The following is a 24,136-nucleotide window of genomic DNA, read 5'->3' on the forward strand; positions in this document are numbered from 1 at the left end:
AACCTCATGTGTACTTTTAAGGATGGGACATTTTCAGATGGTCCTTTTACCGGAGCAAATTATTTATTAGCCAGGTGCACGGCCCTGAAAAGCACGAGCCATGGGGGCCACTGGATGCTTTACTTCCTGCGGCAGAAATCTGATTGAAAAGTTACAGGAGGGGTCAAAGACGTACAGACATGTTGATATTATTAGGAAACTAGACTCATAAAGTAAAAGGGTTTCAAAATGGTTCCTGCTGTAGCATGGTCTTTCCTGCTAAGTGAGAATCACAGTAAAAAAAATAATCTATAGTGAATGCACAAATTGCTAATGTCAAAAACAAGCATGTGAAGTAAAGACAGTATATGACTGGTTTAAGGAGAGACGTGAACCTCCAATCACAACAAATATTTGAGTATTAGAGAACAGAATAAATGGTTTATTCAGGCCTTTAAACCTCTCTGTTTGTGTTTGCAGTTGCTTTTTAAGCTGGGGAGTAGTGAAACCCGAAGAAGTGGAGAGACTAAGCTGTACAGTATTACAGGGAGAGGAAGTTTCCAGTTCTAAAACACAAAATTATTGTATGGGAACCTTGACATGATCATATTTTACAAACAATTATCATATTGTACATAAATGGAGAAATATTCAGCACAAACAGACTGAGACGGGAAAAAATAGTTAAACAAGTCTAGGCTTGCATGCCAACTTAAGAGGACATGCTTTATAAAAGAAAAAATCATTTTAATTGATTACATTCCTTGTGTGCATGAGGGAGTCCTGGACTAGGGTGAAGCAATTCTAAAATTTTGCTTTAATTTATCAAAATAACCTCTCTTTTCATAAAACATGCTCTTTTAAGTTGTCACTCGATTCTAGACTGGTTTTGTTGTTTATTTTTTCTGCTTTTGACTCTTCATTCTTCCTTTCCACCAGCTGTGCTTCCTGTTCCATTAAGCCTCCCCCCAGCCTTTTCCCTCCAACATCTACCCACAGTGGCCTGGCTCCCTTCAGCCCAGGCCCAGCTGCATCAGAGAAGGCTCTACCATCCTCCACTCCAATGGCGAGGCCCACTAGCAGCTCCCTCTTCCCCGCTCTCCAGCACACGGCAGCGCTGAGGCTTCTGCTCTTTTAGCAGACTCTAATGGTAGCTCTAGTTCATTAAATTCCCTAAGTCCAATTGGTAGTGACTGTTGGAAGAGTGCAATAGAAAAAAAATCATTAACAGCAGCAATGCCGTTTGCAGCCATGATTAACTCACCCCTTTGACTTCCTTTAGGTCTCCTTTCTCCAGATTGTCCAGGAAGAAGTAGATGTTGTGATTCATACTCTGCAGCTAGAGAGAGAAAGCTCACATGAGCAGTAAATACCATAACAATGTCCAGGAATTCAGAGCTATGCAAAATGTACTTTTACATCACATCTCTTCTAAACAGTTATCTCAAAACACTTTACAAATAGTTTAGGAAAGGGGGAAAGGAATGGGAGGATCCAAAACAAAAGAAGGTGTTATCTTTCAACCAATGAGCTAATAAACAACTATGCCTTTGCACTGCACAGAAATCAAACTTCCACAGCGTAGAGGAAGGGGTGACAGGAGGAAGAGAGATGAGAAAGGATGGGAAAAGGGAGCTATGGATATGGAAAGAGCGGGAGGGAAGGAGAGGGGAGAATGTATATGCAGAGAACTCTACTAAGAGGAACATCCCATTGTCATAGGTGGGATAGGAGTAGTATTATTGTGTGGTTTTAGCTCCCCCATGTGGGAGACTGGAAATGGTAGAGTCTTAAACTATAAAAGTCAGTGCCATCACTTTAGTGTGTGGACTCTTTAGTTGTCCCTGGTAGGGGCAGCATGTCTTTATGCTAACTCTTGTTTGCAGTTTGGGGGGGGGGGGAAGAAAGCCCCCTAGGCTCCTAACAATGAGGCCTGGGTATGGAAAAGTAGAAAGGGTGCCTTTGCCGATCTTTAAGATACCTTTTTTGGAACTTTCTGGGTTTTAGAGAAACAAGTTGTTCCACCTTTCCTCTGTCTATTTTCAGTTTTCTTTACTAAGGATTAATTTTACAACATGCCTGAGTATTCTAGGGCCCAGGGGCTCAGAGTGTTTCATCTAGAAGGAGTGGTGTCCCTCCCCCAGAGAGAACCAATGGACTACTGTTAGTGCTGGGAGGAACGAATCTACATTCATTTCTGGGGAGAAGAAGCCTGTGAAGATCTGTGGCACCCATCCAGGAGTAAGGAGATACCATCCAGGTATACTGAAGAGGTGGAGTTTAAGACAACTGAATTACATGTAAGAGACTTGGAACTGTAAAATAATATCTCTAAATTAGGATACCATCCTATCCATCAAATTGTGGAAGGAAACTCAAAAACGACCCTATTAATTGGAATGGAGTAGAGATAAGAAAACAAATTTGATTATCAGTAACAGAACATATTAACTGGAAGCTTAAAGTCACACATTTATTAGAAGATCTGACACTGTAAAATGGATTGTAAATATCAAGAACTTGTAATTTAACATTTTCATCAAATTTCCATCTTTAATCAGTAAAAGTTAAGTTGGAAACCATCAGTTGCTTCCAGCATGATTATTAATGCTGTTTACAGAGATTGAAAGGCTGCAATAACTCTTGGCCAGTGCTCGGGCCTAGAAGATAATCTTCCACCTGACAGGGAATCTTGTACTTCAGAGCTGCTTAACATCAGGAAAGGAAAGTTAACTGCTTAAGTTCATAACTGAGATGTGGTCTTTGGTATCCCGTGATGGGACACTTAGCCCAGGGATTACAAATAGGAGACAAAAGAGTGTGCAGGAGGAAGGGCGGGAGGAAAGGAGAGAGTACACAGCAAGATCCTCTCAACCCCCATCCTCTCTCCACCTTCTCCGTGTACTCCTTTCTCACCTTCCCACCCCCTTGTATGATCCACTCATTCTCTCGCTCTCAGTCCCCCTTATAAGATCCTCTTTCACCTGCCTCTACCCCCCACTTTGGGATGCTTATATGAAGCAGAAGTGGAATATCAGGTATAACAATAAAATAAAGATTCTCTCTTTTGCCTTGTCCGTCCGTCCCCAACCATGCAATCTTCTCCCTCTGTCTCTGGCTGGCAGGAAAAAAAATGGTACTTCTTACCTCCATTTGCCCCCGTCTCTGTCAGCTTCCCTCTATTTGAACGCAGGGTGCAGGCGCATCCTGCATGATTGCAGGGCCTCACCCATTCAAACTTGAAGCTGGTGGAGGAAGATGCAGCATGAAGCGCCATTCTTCTCCTGCCAGATGAAGGGCGAGGGAGAAATTCACACTGGGGCTGCAATGGCACATCAAGGACTTTGCTGCAGTACACCAATTAAGAAGGCCTAGTGTACAGAGTGAGAGGAGATGGCTGGGTGAGAGGAGGGGTTTAGTTATCTCCTGGCCCCCTCTGCGATTGGGATAAGTTGAGGAGGGTTGTGATTTATTTTGTAATTTTGGGGATGTATTCTAATGTGTAATATTTTATTGTATTTTATGTTTGATTGTATTATTGTGTATTTTATTATACTGTTGTGTAGCCCCTATTTGGCGGAAGTTCATGTATAGGGGCTTGTAGGGTTCTTAACAGTCATGATTGAACAGATGGTGTGCTAGACCAGCAGGGTGAATTAGTCTGACCAGATTCCTGTGTGGACCAGGAAACTCTTCTCTGAAGTACAGCTTTAGGATACTTCTTTATTATTTCATAAGGGAGTTGAGAACTGATGTAAAGAGCTCAGACCACTCCAGGACTTACGGTTCCAAAATCAATCTATTTACAGGAAAGAGAATTATTTTCAGCAGTCCCTTATGTAGCCAAATCACAGGCAGATGTACGTTTTTCTTGAGCTACATAGCAAATGACCACCATGGAAGCTTTTTTTTTTTTGGGAAGGCTGTACCAGGCAAACTTTACTGACTCACAAGCATTAACAAGGTCACTTCGGCTGGCTGTTGAGTCCCTGATTCCAAGAGCTGAGCGGCAGCACTAAAAGGAGACAAAAATACCAGAAATGGCCAGGGAAATTCCACCTTCAAAGCCTGACACCCCCCCCCTTTCAGAAGACTGACTTGAAAAAAAAGGCATCACAGTCACCAGACTCATGAAGACCGAAAGACTGAAAGGTGTTCTGCTTCTTCCTCTTAGGGGCCACTGCGCAGATTGGCCTAACAAGCAGCTGGACAAATGGTGTCACCAGAGCTTCCAAAGACAGATGTAAACTCATGGGGCTTCCTCCCACAGGAAAGTAGAAAGAGAGGTCTCTGGAGGGCTCTGACCACCCCCTGAAGGGTTCCCCCACAATATATTTTTACAGGGACCTAAAGGCACGGAGGTCTTTTCACAAGGAGGTTTCCAGATCATTCCGCAGAACACGGTGAAACTCCAGCAGTGCTACAGCTGTAACCTCCCTCCCTCCCCCCAACAAGCCAGTCATACTTCCACTCATTGCTGAGCACTGACTCACTCGTGGCAGTGGTAGGGGGACATGTGGATTCTGTGATGGTGACAGGGATATATCTGAAGGGCCCTGAAGGGGACGCACTAAAACGTGAACAGTCCACACCCAAGTGTGAAAAATAGCTTTACCGGAAAAAAATAAAAAATCTCAGCAGTAACTAAAAATCAAGTACAGTTCAGAAGGCGAAAAGAACAGCAAAACACGGTTTTGTATGCTCCCAACTTACACAAAGGCAGACTCAGTTGCTTATGAAGCTTAAACAGCACTCAGAATCTCAGAAACCTTTTGATATTCTCCCAAAAGCCTTGAACTCTTCAGCCCCCGAAAGAATCTGTACAGAATCCTCCTATTGTTCACCAAGTTACTCACAGGCTTAACCAGAACAAATCCTCTTCCTGTTGTCCCAGAGTGGATCCTCCCAGGTTGGCCCTTTGCCCTTGTAGAAGGGGGCACCTCTCTTCCACAAATCCAGAAGCATCTCAAAGGCAGAGCACAGCTTCTTGCTGCTTCTTCCCAGGCCCTCCAAACTGATTCCAGCTTCACTCCTCCTTAGAACTCAAGAATATAATGAGGGCTACTTATCCAACTGAATATCCAGCCCTGCTGAATGGCTGCCACTTAGCTGGATAATTAGTAATCTGGCTAAATAGTCAGCCAGCTAAGTGGTGGGTGGGGCAAGGGCGTTCCGCGTAAGGGCCTATCTGGCTAAGTCTGGTTGGCCCACAGGCTGTCCTAAAATTATCCACATAAACTTATCTAGTTAACTTTAAGATAGTTGGATATATCCAGCGGCATGGCCGCACCACTGAATATATGGGCTACGTTAGCCAATTAAGTTTTTCCAGCTAACTAGCCAAGCCGCACAGCAGCTCAATATCTACCTGAAGATGTGCAATGCTGGGTCTGACCAAAGGTCCATAAAGCCCAGCATCCTGTTTCCAACAAGGGCCAATCCGGGTCAAAATTACCCAGCAGATCCCAAAGAGTAGATCCACTTCTTCTTGCTCACACCCAGGGATAAGCGGTGGCTTTATCAAGTCTATCTGGCTAATAATGGTATACGTACTTTTCCTTTAGGAACTTGTTCAAAGCACTTTTAAATCCAACTATAGTAGATGAATTGACGACATCCTCCAGCAATAAATACCACAGCTTGACTGTGTATTGAGGAAAAAAATACTTTCTCTGATTTAAGTTAAATCTTCTATTTGTTAATTTCATGGAGAGTACCCTAGCTTTAGTAATCTTTAAGTGAAAAAATAACCGTTACCTATTTACCTGTTCCACCTACTCATTTTATAAACCTAATCATATTCCCATTCAGTTCTTCAAGCTGAAGAGCCCTAAACTTGTTTAGCTTTTCTTCATAAGGGAATAGTTCCATCCTCCTTGTTTTTGTTGCCCTTCTATGTACCTTTTCTAGTTCTGCTACATCTTTTTTAAACGGGGTGACCAGTACTGCAAGCAATATTCAAGGTGTGGTTGCACAATGGATCAATATAGAGGTATTTTGATATTCTCTGTTTTATTCTCCATTCCTTTTGAAGTATTCCTAATGTTCTGTTTCAGGCCCGGTGCACACCATTCAGTTGCACAGGGCGGCACACCTGAGGGGGGAGGTAGAGGAAGAAGAAGTGGCCCACGAGGCTGCCAGTGAACCACATCCCACCAGTGGCTGAGAAGAGGAAGAGGCCGTGAAGCCAATGGTGGATCCCATCCCACCAGTGGCCAAAGAAAGATGAAGGATCCCATGCTCCTGTTTCTTCTTGGTGTCAGCATGCGCTGTCCAAAACATGTACAGGTAGCATATGCTCTATGCTGATCTAGAGATGCACAAGATCACAAACTGGCTAAAAGACAGGAAACAGAGAGTAGGATTAAATGGACAATTTTCTCAGTGGAAGGGAGTGGGCAGTGGAGTGCCTCAGGGATCTGTATTGGGACCCTTACTTTTCAATATATTTATAAATGATCTGGAAAGAAATACGACAAGTGAGGTAATCAAATTGCAGATGATACAAAATTGTTCAGAGTAGTTACATCACAAGCAGATTGTGATAAATTGCAGGAAGACCTTGTAAGGCTGGAAAATTGGGCATCAAAATGGCAGATGAAATTTAATGTGGATAAGTGCAAGGTGATGCATATAGGGAAAAATAACCCATGCTATACTTACACAATGTTAGGTTCCAAATTAGGTGCTACTACCCAAGAAAGAGATCTAGGCGTCATTGTGGATAACACATTGAAATCGTCGGTTCAGGGTGCTGCGGCAGTCAAAAAAGCAGAATGTTGGGAATTATTAGAAAGGGAATGGTGAATAAAACGGAAAATGTCATAATGCCTCTGTATCGCTCCATGGTGAGACCGCACCTTGAATACTGTGTACAATTCTGGTCACCGCATCTCAAAAAAAGATATAATTGGATGGAGAAGGTACAGAGAAGGGCGACCAAAATGATAAGGGGAATGGAACAGCTCCCCTATGAGGAAAGACTAAAGAGGTTAGGACTTTTCAGCTTGGAGAAGAGACGGCTGAGGGGGGATATGATAGAGGTGTTTAAAATCATGAGAGGTCTAGAACGGGTAAATGTGAATCGGTTATTTACTCTTTCGGATAATAGAAAGACTAGGGGGCACTCCATGAAGTTAGCATTTGGCACATTTAAAACTAATCGGAGAAAGTTCTTTTTCACTCAACGCACAATTAAACTCTGGAATTTGTTGCCAGAGATGTGGTTAGTGCAGTTAGTATAGCTGTGTTTAAAAAAGGATTGGATAAGTTCTTGGAGGAGAATTCCATTACCTGCTATTAATTAAGTTGACTTAGATAATAACCACCGCTATTACTAGCAATGGTAACATGGAATAGACTTAGTTTTTGGGTACTTACCAGGTTCTTATGGCCTGGATTGGCCACTGTTGGAAACAGGATGCTGGGCTTGATGGACCCTTGGTCTGACCCAGTATGGCATGTTCTTATGTTCTTACGTTCTTAAGTGCTAGCCCTGCGAGATTTGATTAGCGCAGGGGCCAGCACACATGGAGGAGCAACAGAATGACTCCCAATGGTATGATTGTGAGGGAACGAATTAGAGTCTGACTGGTGTGTGTGTGTGTATGTGTGAACAAGAGCCTGACTGGGGTGTGTGTGTGTGTGGGGGGGAGAATATGTGAATATGTCTGGGGGGTGTGTGTGAATGGGAGTCTCATTGGGTTGTGTGTATGTGTGTGTGTGTGTGAATGGGAGCCTGACTGGGTGTGTGTATATGTGAGAACCTGTCTGAGGCGTGTGCATGTGTGTGTGAATGGGAACATGACTGGGGTGTAGGTGTGAGTGGCAACCTGACAGGTGTGAATGGGAGCTGATTGTGTGTGTGTGTGTGTGTGTGTGTGTGAGTGGGAGCCTGACTGGGTGTGTGTGTGTGTGTATATATATATATATATATATATATATATATATAAAAGACCAAAAAAATTGTAAAAACTTCGCGCTGAAACTGAGAATGCTGTGAACTCAGGGATGAAGAGACCCGCCCCCACTGACGTCATCATGCTCAGCGGCGAGCCGGTAAACGGCCACATTCCACCAGGCGTCGTTTATTTTTTTTATGTTTATTTATTTTTATTTATGTTTATTAAATATGTTCAATGTATTTGACTTAGGAAACCTATTTTCCTGCATACTCTGTTTTTAATGTAAACCGATATGATTTGTATCTGATACAAGAATGTCGGTATATAAAAATTCTAAATAAATAAAATAAATATATCTGATAACTTGTCTGAGGAGTGTTTGTGTAAGTGAATGGAAGCCTGACTGGGGTTGTGTATGTGTGTGTGTGAATAAATGGGAACCTGCCTGGGGGGTTTGGATGAATGAATGGGAACCTGTCTGGGGTGTGTGTGTGAATGAATGGGAACCTGCCTGGGGGGTTTGGATGAATGAATGGGAACCTGTCTGGGGTGTGTGTGTGAATGAATGGGAACCTGTCTGGAGGGTGTGGGTGTGAATGAATGGGAACCTGTCTGGGGGGGCATGAGTGTGTGTGTGAATGAATGGGAACCTGTCTGGGTGCATGTGTGTGTGTGTGTATATGTGTGGGTGCTGCCCCACTAATCCACGCCATATTCAGGATGACTGGAAATGAAAAGTTTTCAGGTATGGAGAGCAGTGAATTTTCCATTCTTATTAGTTTCAATGATTGAGTGTCTGTGTCTGCCATTTAAAAATATTTAATTGTTTGGAAAATTTTTAAAATTTTGTATGCACTCTTAATTATTGGATGTTATTCTATTCCTTAACTCATTGGAAATATTTTTATAAGAATGGTTTTACTAATATGATTGATTTATATTCCTTGATTTTATTGTTTGATGAACGATTTATGAGGACTGGTGATAATTGTTTCTTCATTGCTGCACTGCATAGAGTCTGGCATGTTGCGGTTTCCAGTTCAGTTTTAGGTTATACTTTGTAGCAGGGGTGGGCCAAATTCGGCCCATCATCAACTTTCTTCTGGCCTGCCTATCGATTTAAAATTTACATTATATGTGGCCCGTGCGACATTGGACCATGAATGGCACAGGAAGAGGACCCAACTGCCTCAAAGCACATGAAATTATACACTGGCAGGGTTCCCACCCCTGCTGGCAGGAAGCGGATCCAGCTGCCTCGTGGCGAATTAAGTTATGCGCTGGCAGGGTTCCCATCCCCACCAGCAGGAAGAGGACCCAGCTGCATCGCGGTGCACTGAATTATGCGCTAGTGGGGTTCCCACCCCGCCAGTAGGAAGAGGACCAGCTCCCCTATGAAGAAAGGCTAAAGAGGTTAGGACTTTTCAGCTTGGAGAAGAGACTGCTGAGGTAGGATATGACAGAGATCTATAAAATCATGAGAGATCTAGAATGGGTAAATGTGAATCGGTTATTTACACTTTTGGATAATAGAAGATTAGGGGGCACTCCATGAAGTTAGCGTGTGGCACATTTAAAACTAATTGGAGAAAGTTCTTTTTCACTCAGTGCACAATTAAACTCTGGAATTTGTTGCCAGGGGATGTGGTTAGTGCAGTTAGTGTAGCTGTGTTTAAAAAAGGATTGGATAAGTTCTTGGAGGAGAAGTCCATTACCTGCTATTAATTAAGCTGACTAAGAAAATAGCCACTGCTATTACTAGCAACAGTAACATGGAATAGACTTAGTTTTTGGGTAATTGCCAGGTTCTTATGGCCTGGATTGGCCACTGTTGGAAACAGGATGCTGGGCTTGATAGACCCTTGGTCTGACCCAGTATGGCATGTTCTTATGTTCTTATAGGTGGTTTTTTTGGGGGGGGGGAGGGGTGTGGTTAGGTTGGAGCAGAAAAAGAAAAGACTGTGTGTTGAAGGCATTTTTTTGAAATCTTCGTCTGTATTTTCCCAGCTAAAACCTAGTTGGGGGGTGGGGGAAAATCAGTTGCAAGCCTGCCTCGTTGGCAAACCATGCCATGGTGCCGGTCTTCTTCCTCACCCCTCACCATCAAGAATAGGCCCTGTGGTGCCCTGGTATCACATGCTGGCAGGGCTTGCACTCCCCACCAGCAAGAAGAGGCCCTGCAGCATGGTAAGCCCAAAGTTGTCCTGCCAGCAGGAAGAAGATGACAGAATCCTGACAGGAAGGGCGAATCACATGTTGGCTTGGGAAGGGTAGAGAAGATGAGGAGTGCCTGAGAGGGGAGGGAAAGGAAAGGACCAAATGAATGGGGGGAGGGAGAAGGTGTGTAAGAGGGAAGGGAGTAAATGAGGGGAGGGGAGAGGGTGTGTGACTGAGAAGGAAAAGAGTGAGGGGGAAGGAGAGAGCCTAACTGAGAGGAAAAGGAGTGAGTGGGAAGAGGTGAACATGACTGAGTGGGAAAGGTGTGAGTGGGAAGGAGGGAGCAGGAGTGAGTAGGAAGGGAGTGAGAAAAAAGGAGCAGCCATGACTGAGTGGGAAGGGAGTGAGTGAGAAGAAGGGAGAGTGACAGAAGGGAGTGACTGAGTAGGAACGAAGGACCTGGCAGAGGGATGGGAGGGGTGAAAGAGATGCAAGGGATGAGGGTGAGTGAGGAGATTGAGGGGATTGAGTGGGGGGGTAAGTGACAGAGGGGAGGGAATGAATGATTGAGGGGGTGAATGATTGAAAGGAGAGTGAAAGGGAGGAAATGGAAGAGGGGAACGAGAAGAGAAGGTAGGATTCGTGAGTGTGAGTGTATGTGTATATGAGAGAGAGAGGAGAAAGGGTGTTCTCCCCATCTCAGGCTAACTGTAAATCGAAAGTTTGTAGGTATGGAGAGAAGAGAAATGTTATTCTTATTAGTTTTAATTATTGGGTGTATGATATGACTGCTGTTTTGAAATATTTAATTGATTTTGGGGAAACATTTTATGGTTATTGTATCCGTATCCTTCTTAATTACTATGTGTTCTATTCTTCATCTGTTTTGAAATAATTCTATTTATTAGTATGGTTTACTCACTGTTATGACTGATTTATATTTCTTTACTTTATTTTATGAGGAATGGTGATATTTATGTTTTTGCATTATTGCACTGCATATGAGTCTGACTTGTAGTGGTTTCCAGTTCAGTTCTTTGTCTGCACCTTTCTATTTAACTATAGCCTTTTTATTCTTATTTGTCGAGAGTCTGTCTGTGTTCTGCATTTGTGACCGAGGTGAAGTAGTCTGCTTTTCAAGAAAACATTTCGTACCTCGTGGGTTGAAGGTCTTGCTACTTTTGTTGGGATCCATGATTGAAGGGGCTTCTCGGGTGCTAAAACTGATTTGTGCGTAAGCCTGCTGTATACTGAAATGCCTGCAGCAAGTGCTGGGGATTTGGTTGTCGGGTCGAGGAGCTCCGAGGGCGAGCCCCTACCTTGCCCGGCCCCACCCTACCCCGCCCACTTGGCCCTCAGTGCAGTTGATAACTTGTAATGTGGCCCCAGCAGAATAAAGTTTGCCCACCCCTGTTTTATAGTCTCTTTATTCAGTATTTGGTGAGGGTGAGTCTGTGTTCTACATGTTTAACTGAGATGAGGAATTCTGTGTTTAACAACAACAACAACAACGAGGAGGGAGGCAGCAGAATGATTGTTCACACAGGAAGCAAAAATGCTAGCAGCGGCCCAACAACTCCAAGATCCTTTTCCTGCATGATGACTCCTAATACTGAAACTAGTATTGTGTGCCTACAGTTAAGATTATATTTCCCTATGTGCATCACTTTGCACTTGTCCAGATTACATTTCATCTGTTATTTAGATGCCCAGTTACCCAGTCTCATAAGGTCATCCTGCAACTCCTCAAAATCTACTCATGTCTGACCAACTCTGAATAATTCTGTGCCTTCTGAAAACCTGATCAGTTCACTCATTGCTCTTTCTTCCAGATAATTTCTGAACATGTGAAACAGCACTGGCCCCAGTGCAGCTCTCTGGGGCCTGCTTCTAGTTATCTTTCTCCATGGACAGTGATCTAAGTAGGGAAAAACAAAGACATTGTTTCTCCTCAAGTGAGCTGCTTCAAAGGCAAGGCACACTGTGAAAGCTCTGGGTACAGCCAAGGGACCAAATGGGAGAGCACAATTTGGTAGTGATAGTTTGCAATGACAAAATGCATAAACTTTCTGCAATCTTGGTGAAATGAAATGTGGGTGTAAGAATCCTTGAGGTCCAGAGTCACTGATCTGTAAGAGAGTCATTTTCAAAAGCATTTACATCCATAAAAGTAGCACATATTGTAGCAATTTTCAAAAGCCCATTTACATGCTTAAGAGGTAATTTTCCAAAGGATTTACACCCTTAAAGCTGGGTTTTACACATATAAATTGCACTTTACGTGTGTACGTGGGCTTTTGAAAATTGCTACAATATATGCTAATAGCACAGGTAAATGGCTTTTGAAAATTGCTATAGTATTTTACATTTACATGTGCAACACCTTTGAAAATTTACCTGTTAACGTGCAGTTATGCCACATAAAACCTATTGACAATTCAATAATATATATCGAAGCAATTTTCAAAAGCCCACTTATGCGCTTAAAATGCATTTATTTATGTAAAGCCCTGTTTTAAGTATTTAAATCCTTTTGAAAATTATCCTCTGTGTAAGGAAGAATTATACCTAGGGAATCCCTTCTGAACTTTTCTTTCTTTAAGAGCTTGTTCAGATCCTTGAGGTCTAACATGGCATGTCGACCTCCAGTTTTCTTGGGTATGAGATGGTATTTGGAGTAGAGGCTTGTGCTTCTTTCCTTTAATAGGACTGGTTCTGTGCATTTGCTCAAGGAGAACTGGGAGCTTTTTTTGAAGGCACTGTAAATGTTATGCATTGATGGAATAGTCTCTTGAAGGGTTAAGTGGAGGCAGTGCTTTGAAAAGTAATCAGTATCCCTGCTGGATAATTTTCAGTACCCAATGGTGAGTAGTTATTAGAGACCAATATGTGCTGAAAAATTGAAGTCTTCCTCCACTGAAAGCATATATCCACATTTTCTAATGGTATTTGACTGGCCTGGTAGTCAAAAACCGTACATAGATTAATGCATTAGACCCTTACCTGAGGTTCACTATGGAATACAACATCATGCCATTGTCCTTTTTGGTTATCCAGATGTTAAAAAGAAATAACAAAATTTGTATATCCATCGTAAAAATGTGGAATGGAACAATTTATTGAGGTTCGAGAGTTTCCATCCCCGGCAACTATGGTTAAACGTATCTATTAGCCAGTTTTTACAGCTCAGACATTTACCCGAGGCAAAAATATCAGAGTATGGGCAGCTTTACCCAGGTTTACCCAGGCTTTACCCAGGTTAACCACAAATGAGCAATTATAGGAATAGAATGGCAGCCCTCAAATAAACAGCAAAGTATTAAGTTATACAAACATATCAATTGTCTATCTTTATAAGTGGTGAACGCCATAATATGCCCCTGTGGTCCTATTAATGTGGGGCATACAAAAATGTAAGTAAAAATATGACTAAATGAACATAGAATTTGCCCATCTACACAGAAGATAAAGGTACCTATGGTACAACACTGTACAGAGAAAACACAATCCTTCTCTGAACTATGTTGGCTGATAATAGATCAGGTATCTATTAGATCTATTAGATCTCTATCAGATAGAGAAGCTTTATTTAATCAACTGGAACAGTTCTGGATATACGCCCTTGATACAGTTCAATCAACAGGATTTCATTTAGAAGTGGGCTAGCATTCTAAAGGACATCTGGCATCTACTTTAATAGGTAACGGTCATAGGCCTATTAGTAAGGAATATGTGTACAACACGGATTGGTTTGTGGAACCTTAATGACATGGCAGTTCTTTTTTGATTTTAGAGGAACGCTGATGGAAACTCTCACATAAGGTCCTCTTGATGCAGGAAAGTTGAAATTCTGAAAACAAAGGACATGTCGGGGATACATCACATTAAAGCAATGTTGGACCTATTTTTTTTTTAACTCTTTGCAACAGAAATATCAGGGGATACTCCAAATTAAAGCTAAGTTGGACTCTCTTATGTGCAACAGAAAATTTAGAAAAAAAACAAGATCAAAATATTGTGGGAACTATGATTATCCTTGGGCATGATTACGAGAAAAATTTGTAGTTACATGCTGTGCAGGCTTTGTACATGGCCCTTCAACAATAAGCTCTCAAGTACACATTTCCATAAAATTTAAAATAAAAATTACAGTAAGGATTTAGAGGCAAGAGGAGAGGTTTTGTCACTTATTTGTAAAACGGATCCCAGAAATAAAGTCATCTGCTTGGAGGTCATGGGGAAGATTAATATGGATGTTAAAAATGATTAATAGTAAGAAAATAGGAGTCTCTAACTTTGGTAGAGCTAAAAGGTCCAACTAGGCAGTACCAGTAACTCTTCAGGTCTAATAAATCAGAACTCCAATTCTCTGATTTCAAATATGGGCACTCAGTCAGTAATCTGATTAAGCAGGCGGTGAGCTAAAACATGGGTACGCCAGGAAACCATTGTAACCCCACCTCCAGACTTTCCAAGTCTTACTTAATGGAACCATTGTAAACCTGGGGGACAGAGCTGATTAAGGATAATGCCATCTGCTTCCCTCAGCCAGGATTCTGTAATGCAAAGCACATCCAAATTGTCATCTATTATCAAATCATAGAGGCCATGTGTTTTATTTATGACTGACCTGGCATTATCCAAACCAAAGTTTAAATGGCCAGACACTCCTCCGTTCTGAAACCTTGCCAGTGCCGTCAACTAACAAAGGGTTTCTTGTCTAGTCAGCACCGACTCCACAGCATTGCAGAGAACAGCACATTGGCATAGAAAAGCCTCAAGAAGTGGATTCTAAGAAATTTATGCCGATTATAATTCCGGAGTCAGATAGCTTTTGTACAAGTTTATTATTTGCTCCTGTGGAACATCACCCTTTCATGAGGAAGATGTGGTTAGACTTTATCAAAAACTATTTTTAAAAACTTCCTTCCTATCCTCCTCAACCAGCTAAGATGGAATTGCCTATTTTAGAATCCTTTGCTTTACAAGCAGAATCTCAGGTTTTTTTTTATTCCACTGTTCCAACCAAGACACTATCTACCGTCGCTAGATCAGAAGAACCACCAATACTTCTTTCAGACTCCCAAGCAGAGTCCCAGTCATCCTATACTTCCTTGTCCTACCAATCTGAAGAGTGAGTCAACTGGCTGCTATCAGACCCTTCACCAGGGCCTGCAAAGAGCGCTTCTTCACCCAAAGATATGACCTATCTGTTCTTTTTGCCAAAGATAGTGAAATCAATTCCTTTCACATTGCAGGAAAAAGTAGAACCTAGCGAGGATATTTTTCATTTTATTGATTTACATACCGCCTTAGCAGGTGTAAACCAAGCAATGTACAGCAACATAAAAACTTAATAAATACAAATGCATGCATTTAAAAGCATAATAATATTTAGAGTGCTCAAAACATACAAGTCCCAAAACAGGTACTGGGAATTCCAATCCATAGGGCAGAGGTGCTCAAACCGGTCCAACGGGAGCCCCTAGCCAGTCAGGTTTTCAGGATATCTCTAATGAATATGGGTCGGATTTATGCGCGATGGGGGGGTTACATGCACCGGGCCTATTTTAAAAAGGTCCGGCAACGCGCGCAAAGCCCCGGGACGCATGTAAGTCCCGGGGCTTTACTAAAGGGGTGGTCCAGGGGCGGGGCGGTCTGGGGGCGGAGCGAGGGCGAGGCCAGAGGCCTCCGACACAGCAACCATTGCTGCTGTGTTGAAGAATTGCATGCCGGCAGGCTGCCGGCGTGCACAACTTGCGCCTGCCCAGAGGCAGGTGCAAAAGGTAAGACAATGGTATGGGGGGGTTAGAGTAGGGCTAGGGGGGGAAAGGTTAGGGGAAGGGGTGGGAAGGGGTGGGAAGGTCAGGCTAGGAGGAAGGGAACGGGGGAAGGCAGCGCAGCTCGGCACGCGCAAGGTGCACAATTATGCACCCCTTTACGCGCGCCGACCCCCGATTTTATAACATGTGCACGCATGTTATAAAATTGGGTGTACATGTGTGCGCGCCGGGTAGCGTGCGCAGCTTTTAACATCTACCCCTATGTATAAGAAATATTTTGCATATACAGGAAGTGGTGCATGCAAATAAATCTCATGCATATTCATTAGGGATATCCTGAAAACCCGACTGGCTGGGGGGGGCCCCATAGGACCGGTTTGAGCACCCGGGTCATAGGGTATTGTAGGAACTCCAAACAAGTATGTGTGGCAGACATCACTCTCTAGTTTACCAGTAGCAATAAAATTGACATTTATTTCTTTTCTTTTCTTTTTTTTATTTGAAAATATTTGCATGTTCTGGGCAGCTCATAAATAAAACACACATATGTATTTAAAACAGAACCAAAAACATCCCAAATGAACCAAGTCCCTGACTATCAAGGCTACTGTCCATTAAGAAGTTGCTGTCCAAAGCATAATGCAGGTTTCATGTTCGCAAAGGTCAGCCATTAAAGGTGCATCGCAATTACAGCCTAAAATCCTCCTTAAAAAGGAAAGGTTTTAACTGAATTTTAAACATAAAAAGCCCCACGATTCTTTCCAAAGACTCTCTGGCATAGCGTTTCACAATAAAGGCCCGGTCATTACAAAAGTTTTTTTCTTCTAGTTGGCTAACCAGACTGAGCACATGGATGGTACATCTAACAGACAATGGACAACTTTTCTTCTGCTCACATCTCTGTTGTCCTAACTGTCTTCCTACTTCTTTCAACCTTTCTTTCTTGTCCTTTACTTCCTCCGATTCTTTGTATCCTTTGAATGATATTCTTTTTGTCCATACTATTTCAGTCACATCCTTTAAAGACTGTGCTTTTTTCTTTTTCCTCGTGAGAACATAAGAAGTGCCAGGCTGGGTCAGACCAATGGTCCATTTAGCCCAGCGCCCTGTCTGACAGTGGCCAGTCTGTTTCGTGAAGTAGAGAAACCAAAATCAATCTGGCTTAATAATTATTTATGGAACTGTCCTCCAGAAACTTGTCCAAATATTTTTTTTAACTCAGTTATGGAAAAATCTTTTTATTCAGTTCACAAGGCACACATGTACACACAAAACATAAACAAAAACTCCTTCTAGCCTTAATCACGTTTTCTGGCAACAAGTTCCATAGCTTAATTGTGAGCTAACTGAAAAAAAAAATACTTTTTTCACTTTGTTTTAAATCTGCTACCTGTTAGTTTGAGGGAGGACCATGCCCCACTTCCTCCTCTCCCTGCCTCTTCCCTCCTCCTACCAGTGACTGGGCTGCAGTATTTTTCCAACATCCAGCAGGGGATAGGCTCTACCAGGATTCTTGACTTTTGAGTGCCCCCTTCTGCCTTTGCCCTTACATTAAACCAAATCCTCTTAGGCTCAGCTGATCACCTACCCGGGCAGGCTGATAGCTGGAGGGAGAATACTGAAAATGTCACCATCCTCATCTGCTGCCTAAGATCCTTCCCTAATTTCTAGAACCCCTACCACACTTGATTTCTAGCTAAGTATGTAGGTGGACTATGGCATTAACCGTACCTTACCTTTTTTTTTTTTTTCCCAGCAATGCTAATAATATGGATGATAACCTGGTTGGTAAAGGATCCCAGTGGGCATTTGACCTCCATGTCTTCCTCCAATTATGCCCCCAGATCAATCCTTTTGATGACTGACCTCATGAGGTGCAAAGACTAGGGGACGTGACTGGTAGCTGAAGGGAGAGTTATATAATGCAGTGTACTGAAAATCTGCCTCAAAAAAAAAACAAAACCTGCTCCCTCTGGCAGCTCCTCAGTAGTGCAGGAGAGACATATTTTGTGCATGCCCCTGTGACCACTGCCTTCTTCACTAAATTGCCATTTGTAAGAGAGCCCATCCTCTACAGGAAGAGCAGCAGTGGTGGCCAGCAGAGACCATCCACTTAAAGGTGTTAACCAGTTCCTTCCTAAAAAGATAACTATGAGTGACAACATCCCCTAAAAAGAGTAGCAAGCACTTATAAACCAGCTTCCTGCAAGCTCAATGTTATGTCTTTTGTAATCGTGGAAGCTGCCTTGTGGGGTGGACAACTTGGGACGGATGTGAATAGGAAACACCTTCTTGAGAGTGTCTTCCCCGATAAGTGACTTCCCAGATCCAGAGTCAGCCTCTATTTCACATTCCCGACCATTGATATGGACTGTTAACACTTTCAAATTATGTGAAAAGTGTACAGTCTGGATGGGATTATAGCTTCCCAATCTCATTACTCATTGCTAGGTCAAGTATATTTGTCTGTGACTCCGGGTTCTTGTTGCTTCCCCTATACTTCGTACCACTTGATTTTTGATCTGCCAGCTTGTTCAATGTGACCTTTTTCCTAAAAATGACACTCTGCTCTTTTAAATCTGCATACAGAGCATTAATGCTGTCTTCCACAGACAAAACATGAGTTTAGAAGCACAGCCCTTCGGGTCGGCTGCTGAGTGACTTTCTCACTGTGTTTGACAATGTCCACATCAGTGGCTGTGACCCAGATCTCTTTCGGGGGCTAAAGTGCCATTTCGGCTGCCAAAGCTTCTTCCCCTGCTGTTGAAAGGGACAGATTTGGCTCAGCAAGGAAACAGCACTGAAGTGCTTTGTTATGGACCCCACAGACTAGACCTTCATGAAGCATGTCATTTAAGAATTTACAATACTCCACGATTATACGCAGCTCAGCCATATAGGTGGTAATACTCTCACTACAAACTTGATTCTTATGGAACTGAAATCCTTACAAAATGACAGATGGAGTAGGTCGGAAATGGGTCATTAGCATTTAGCAATGCTATAATCCCCTCATATGTCTTAGTGTTTTGCAAAGCTGGCAAGAGCAGCAAACTTATGATGCCATATGTTTTCCCCTACACAGTCAAGAGAACAGCCTGTTTCTATTCGGGGATCTCAGTCTTATTTACTTCCAAATATAATGACAATCTCTCTGCATACCAGTCCCAGGCATTTGGCTGTCCCACATCAAATTTCTGAGTTGACCAACAGTGATTATAGGTGAATATGTTGCTTTGATTTTTAAGCACAGTTCTAGCCTCTGAGTGCTGGCTCATCATGCTGGACTCACAAATTGTGAACTTCATATGCCTGGTGCCTGTACCTTACAACAGCAGCAGGATCTCACTGTCACTGCCAGAAAACGGGTGTAAAATATTAGGCAGAGCCAGCAGGCATTAACCAACTTTTATTATGCACAGCAGCATCCACCTAGGTGGGAGCTGTTTAGCCAGACAAGATAAAAGACAGGAACAAGAACTAACAGGCCGATACAGTATAGTGCGCTCTGACGGAGCGCACTGTTAACCCACCATTGAACGCGCGTTTTCCCTTACCCCTTATTCAGTAAGGGGCCGAAAACGCGCATCCAACCCGCCGAACCTAATAGCGCCCTCAACATGCAAATGCATGTTGATGGCCCTATTAGGTATTTCCGCGCGATTCAGAAAACAAAATGTGCAGCCAAGCCGCACATTTTGCTTTCAGAAATTAGCGCCTACCCAAAGGTAGGCGCTAATTTCTTCCGGCACCAGGAAAGTGCACAGAAAAGCAGTAAAAACTGCTTTTCTGTGCACCCTCCAACTTAATATCATGGCGATATTAAGTCGGAGGTCCCGAAGGGTAAAAAAAGTAAAAAAAAATAAAAAAATTTGAAGTCGGCTCGCGGCTGTCGGGTCAAAAACTGGACGCTCAATTTTGCCGGCGTCCAGTTTCGGAGTCCGTGGCTGTCAGCGGGCTCGAGAACCGACGCCAACAAAATTGAGCGTCGGCTGTCAAACCCGCTGACAGCCGCCGCTCCGGGCCAAATGGAGGCGCTAGGGACGCGCTGGTGTCCCTAGCGCCTCCTTTTGCCTGTTTCTACCACCGGGCCTCATTTAAATACTGAATCGCGCACACAGGCGAACCGCAAGCTCTCCCCCGGACTTTACTGAATCGGCCCGTAAGAGAGTGTCTAGGACAGAACCTGAACATTCCATACAATTACAGCGCCCCCTAGTGCATGCATAACAGGAACCTCAGTGTTGGCATGGACTCCGAATTACTGCGAATTCCCAGATTATTAAGGCAGCAAAAAGTGCCTTCGACCAACTATGTAAGGAGCATCAGTTAAAACCTTATATTAGTAAACAGCAATTAGCAATGTTCATACATGGGCCTGTGAGGTCCCTCCTGGACTACTGCAATGTCTTGCATATTGGACTGTGTCACCTCGAATACAATAGAGTAGGACTTCAAATTTATAAACGAAAAGTATTGGGAATGAACCAATGATAATAAATAACCCAGTGCTCTTCACCTTGAACCAGATATTATGGACGCTGCACAGCTAACAACGTTCAATGACCATCATACTAGGCTTCCTCGTCTAGGCTTTCGCCACATCAACTCGGCCTTATAAATAATCATAGGTCATATTAGTAAAGTTATTTTTTAAGAAATTTTCTGTGATGCAATTAAAATTCACCAAAACAAAGGCGGGATTTGCACAAAGCATGACATTACTTTTGGCTAAATACCGCCTTTGTTTTGGTGAATTTTAATTGCATCACAGAAAATTTCTTAAAAAATAACTTTACTAATATGACCTATGATTATTTATAAGGCCGAGTTGATGTGGCGAAAGCCTAGACGAGGAAGCCTAGTATGATGGTCATTGAACGTTGTTAGCTGTGCAGCGTCCATAATATCTGGTTCAAGGTGAAGAGCACTGGGTTATTTATTATCATTGCATATTGGACTGCCATACTGGCTATTATACTACTTGCAGCTAGCTCAGAATGCAGCAGCATGCTCGCCTTTCAGGCTCTGCATTCCAGGAACTTATCTCCCCTGTCATGAAGGAGCTTCAATGGCTCCCTTTCTCCCTTAGGGCCCAATTTAAACTCCTGTGTATGGCCTTTAAGGCTCTAAATGGTTTTGGCCTGAGTTATCTGGGTGATCACCTTGTACGTTTTCCATTTCATTCACTAAGGCCTCAGAAGGAACATTATTAGCCAGCTCCTAGTCAAAGAAGTGAGACTTGTTTGTACTCACAACATGTAGGAACAAGTTAGCTAAAGAGGTTCACTCCATGTCTTATCATTATGCCTTTCACCACAGCCTTACAACCTGGTTGTTTGAACAGGCCTAAGGGATATCTGGATTATAAAAGAAGAACGTTTTTCACTGTTGTGGGGACTGGGCTATGAAATAAACTGTCTGACAAGGCTGTGCAGGCAGTCTGCATGCGGTTTGCATGGGTTTCCCTCCAGGTCCTGCACAAATAGTCCCAACTACAAAGCAGAACATAGGAGAACAAGTTCCATTTTTTTTCACTCAGACAGAATCTCTCAGATACATTGGCAATGATTAAAAATTCATACCAAATTCTTGGTTGGCGTCAACAGCTCTCTTGAGAGCTCAGCAAATGAGTTAAAGGCAGCAGCTATCTCTTCTTCCCCATTGGTTTGGCAGTTTGCTGAAAACCTCTCCAGTGCTGTAATATAACCTTCCACATGCTGAATGTGATCTGAAGAAGTTAAACATATAACAGGTGAGAATGAGCCTGAAAGGAATAAGGTCTGATAAAATAGTGCATGGTTTACTTATCATTTATCTGTCCTGTTTCTATTCTATTATTCCCCTGCTCACAAAGGTGTACAGCAAAATAAATCAATAAAATCACTAATACAAAATGAATAAAATCAATCGTAAATCAAGAATACAATAACCAAACCATCATTGTTCATTGGAGATCAAGTTAATAAAAATCATACATAATAATAGAGTAGTAATAAAAAATGCCATCACTTTTTGTTGCAGCCGTACCTTCACATCGTGTTAGTATTAATGCTGGCAATTCAACTATGGTTTAGTGCTTGGTATATGATAAGCACCACTGATGGCTGAATGTTGTATGTGAACGTATGAGTGTTTGTCCTGTGTTTTATGTGGTTGCCATGACAACCTTGTTTAAATAGAAAACATGTGACATACATCTGTTATTTACTGTTTTATTAAATCTCAATTGTTGTATATTGTATTATCTAAATAAAGTCTATAAAAAAATGTCATCAGTATCCATAATCCATATATTATCCATAGGATAATATAAAATAATATGGCACAGTGCAGGAAACCGAGCAGATTTTCCCAAGCTGGAGGCACAAAGCTACACGGACAAGGATAAGAACATAAGAACATAAGAAAATGCCATACTGGGTCAGACCAAGGGTCCATCAAGCCCAGCATCCTGTTTCCAACAGTGGCCAATCCAGGCCATAAGAACCTGGCAAGTACCCAAAAACTAAGTCTATTCTATGTTTCCACTGCTAATGGCAGTGGCTATTCTCTAAGTGAACTTAATAGCAGGTAATGGACTTCTCCAAGAACTTATCCAATCCTTTTTTAAACACAGCTATACTAACTGCACTAACCACATCCTCTGGCAACAAATTCCAGAGTTTAATTGTGCGTTGAGTAAAAAAGAACTTTCTCCGATTAGTTTTAAATGTGCCCCATGCTAACTTCATGGAGTGCCCCCTAGTCTTTCTATTATCCGAAAGAGTAAATAACCAATTCACATCTACCCGTTCTAGACCTCTCATGATTTTAAACATCTCTTTCATATCCCCCCTAGTGTCATGCTCACCCCCACTCCTTAGGGTTACCCCAGATGACATTGTTAGTATCTCCTTCATTGGTACATCTACAGTACTCTGAGTCCATCTGTAACTCCGGGTTCCACTTCCACCCTTGCGAGACTCCTTGGACTGGCTGTGGGATGTGCGGCGAGTACTCTTCACTCATCTATGTGGTAACTTGTGCCTCTTCTGCACTGTCACGATCAACACCCTCTGGCAACTCCATCTCAGTACCATGCAGGCCCTCTCGCTGGGGTCTCCATGCTCCTTTTCATGTGACTGTAAATGGCTCATCCTTCTGGGCTCTCCAGGGCAGTAGCTCCATATGGTTTCTCTGTATTCCCTCTCACAAGGGACTCATGGCCTCTGCAGCCCCTCAATTGGCCCCTTGGCAGCACTTCTCTCGGGCTCCTTCATACTGCCTCTTGCAGGCCACTTGGTTCTGCCCCCTTCTGGGCAGTCTGTGATGCCCTTTCCAGGGCTCCTTTCAATGTTTGGGTACTCTACATAGCCTTCCTTGGGTCCTACTGTAGTGCCAACCTCAGGCCTTCCTACAACGCTCCTCTCATTCTCTGTGAGACCTCTCTCAGGGGTCTCTGCAGGCGCTCTCTCTCTTTAGGCCATTCCTTTAAGCTCCTCCATGAGCTCTCAGGTAATATATTCATTGCAGGACCAACACTCTGGCTCTTCTCCTGCTTAGTTTCATTCCTCTCCATAGGGGTCTTGCCCCACTGCTTCATTAAACAGCCAAACGCCAGTCATATAATTCAAATGGCTGTTGTGCTTTTTCTGCTTCCATCTTTCCCTGGGAATTTGTCCAGAGACTCTGGGACTTCTGGACACTTGCCTGCAGCTGCTTCTTCCCTTCTAGGAAGTTTTGAGCCAAAGCTTGCCATTTAACTCCTGACATGCTTCCACTCTGTTACAACTGCACTGCAGTACACCTACAAGATCCAGACCAGGTTTTCAGTAGTACAGTCCAGGCCTTTAAGCTCTCTAGCTTCTGCACTAGGTAGTAGTTTCACTTTCAGCCTAGGCCATGTCCTGTTCCAGCCACAGTGCAAACTACTTTTTTCTCTCTTTTTTTTTCTTAAAAGGCAAAAAGTTAAATAAATAAATAAATAAATAAAACCTGCCAGCTCCCTCTCTCCTCTGTGGCTTAGCAACCAGGTTTCTTGCCTAGTTGCTGACTCTCCTGCTCCTGTGGTGCTTCAGGACAGACTCTCTGGCTCTAGTACTCGACTTCCGCTCTTTGAGTTTCCTGTCCTGACCTTCTGCCTGCGCCCAGCATTGCGCTTCTCCGGTCCTGGCCTGATTCCCATTGCACTGTCTTGGATTCATCTACCCAGAGGCCCGCACCTAAGTTCAGCTGGCCCCAGCACCTGAGGGCTCAATCCAAGGGGAACGTGGGCTGGTAGTGGTGAAACTCCAGCTGGGCCTCTGCACCGTCTAGCTCTGCCTGCCGAAG

At 43.1% G+C, this 24,136-nt stretch overlaps 1 protein-coding gene across 2 annotated transcripts in view; it reads right to left on the bottom strand.

Annotated features, from left to right (window-relative positions):
• LOC115096994 (arf-GAP with SH3 domain, ANK repeat and PH domain-containing protein 1-like) overlaps positions 1-24,136 on the bottom strand; it is a 248,059-nt gene that overhangs the window by 155,513 nt on the left and 68,410 nt on the right. For both annotated transcript variants that reach the window (XM_029612363.1, XM_029612364.1), the window contains 2 exons: positions 21,409-21,554; positions 1,244-1,318 (listed from right to left, as the gene is read on the bottom strand). In XM_029612363.1, coding sequence (XP_029468223.1) covers positions 1,244-1,318; positions 21,409-21,554 — 221 coding nt within the window. The remainder of the gene's footprint in view (positions 1-1,243; positions 1,319-21,408; positions 21,555-24,136) is intronic.

This window comes from Rhinatrema bivittatum, chromosome 8, assembly GCF_901001135.1.
Source record: "Rhinatrema bivittatum chromosome 8, aRhiBiv1.1, whole genome shotgun sequence".
Lineage (NCBI taxonomy): Eukaryota > Metazoa > Chordata > Amphibia > Gymnophiona > Rhinatrematidae > Rhinatrema > Rhinatrema bivittatum.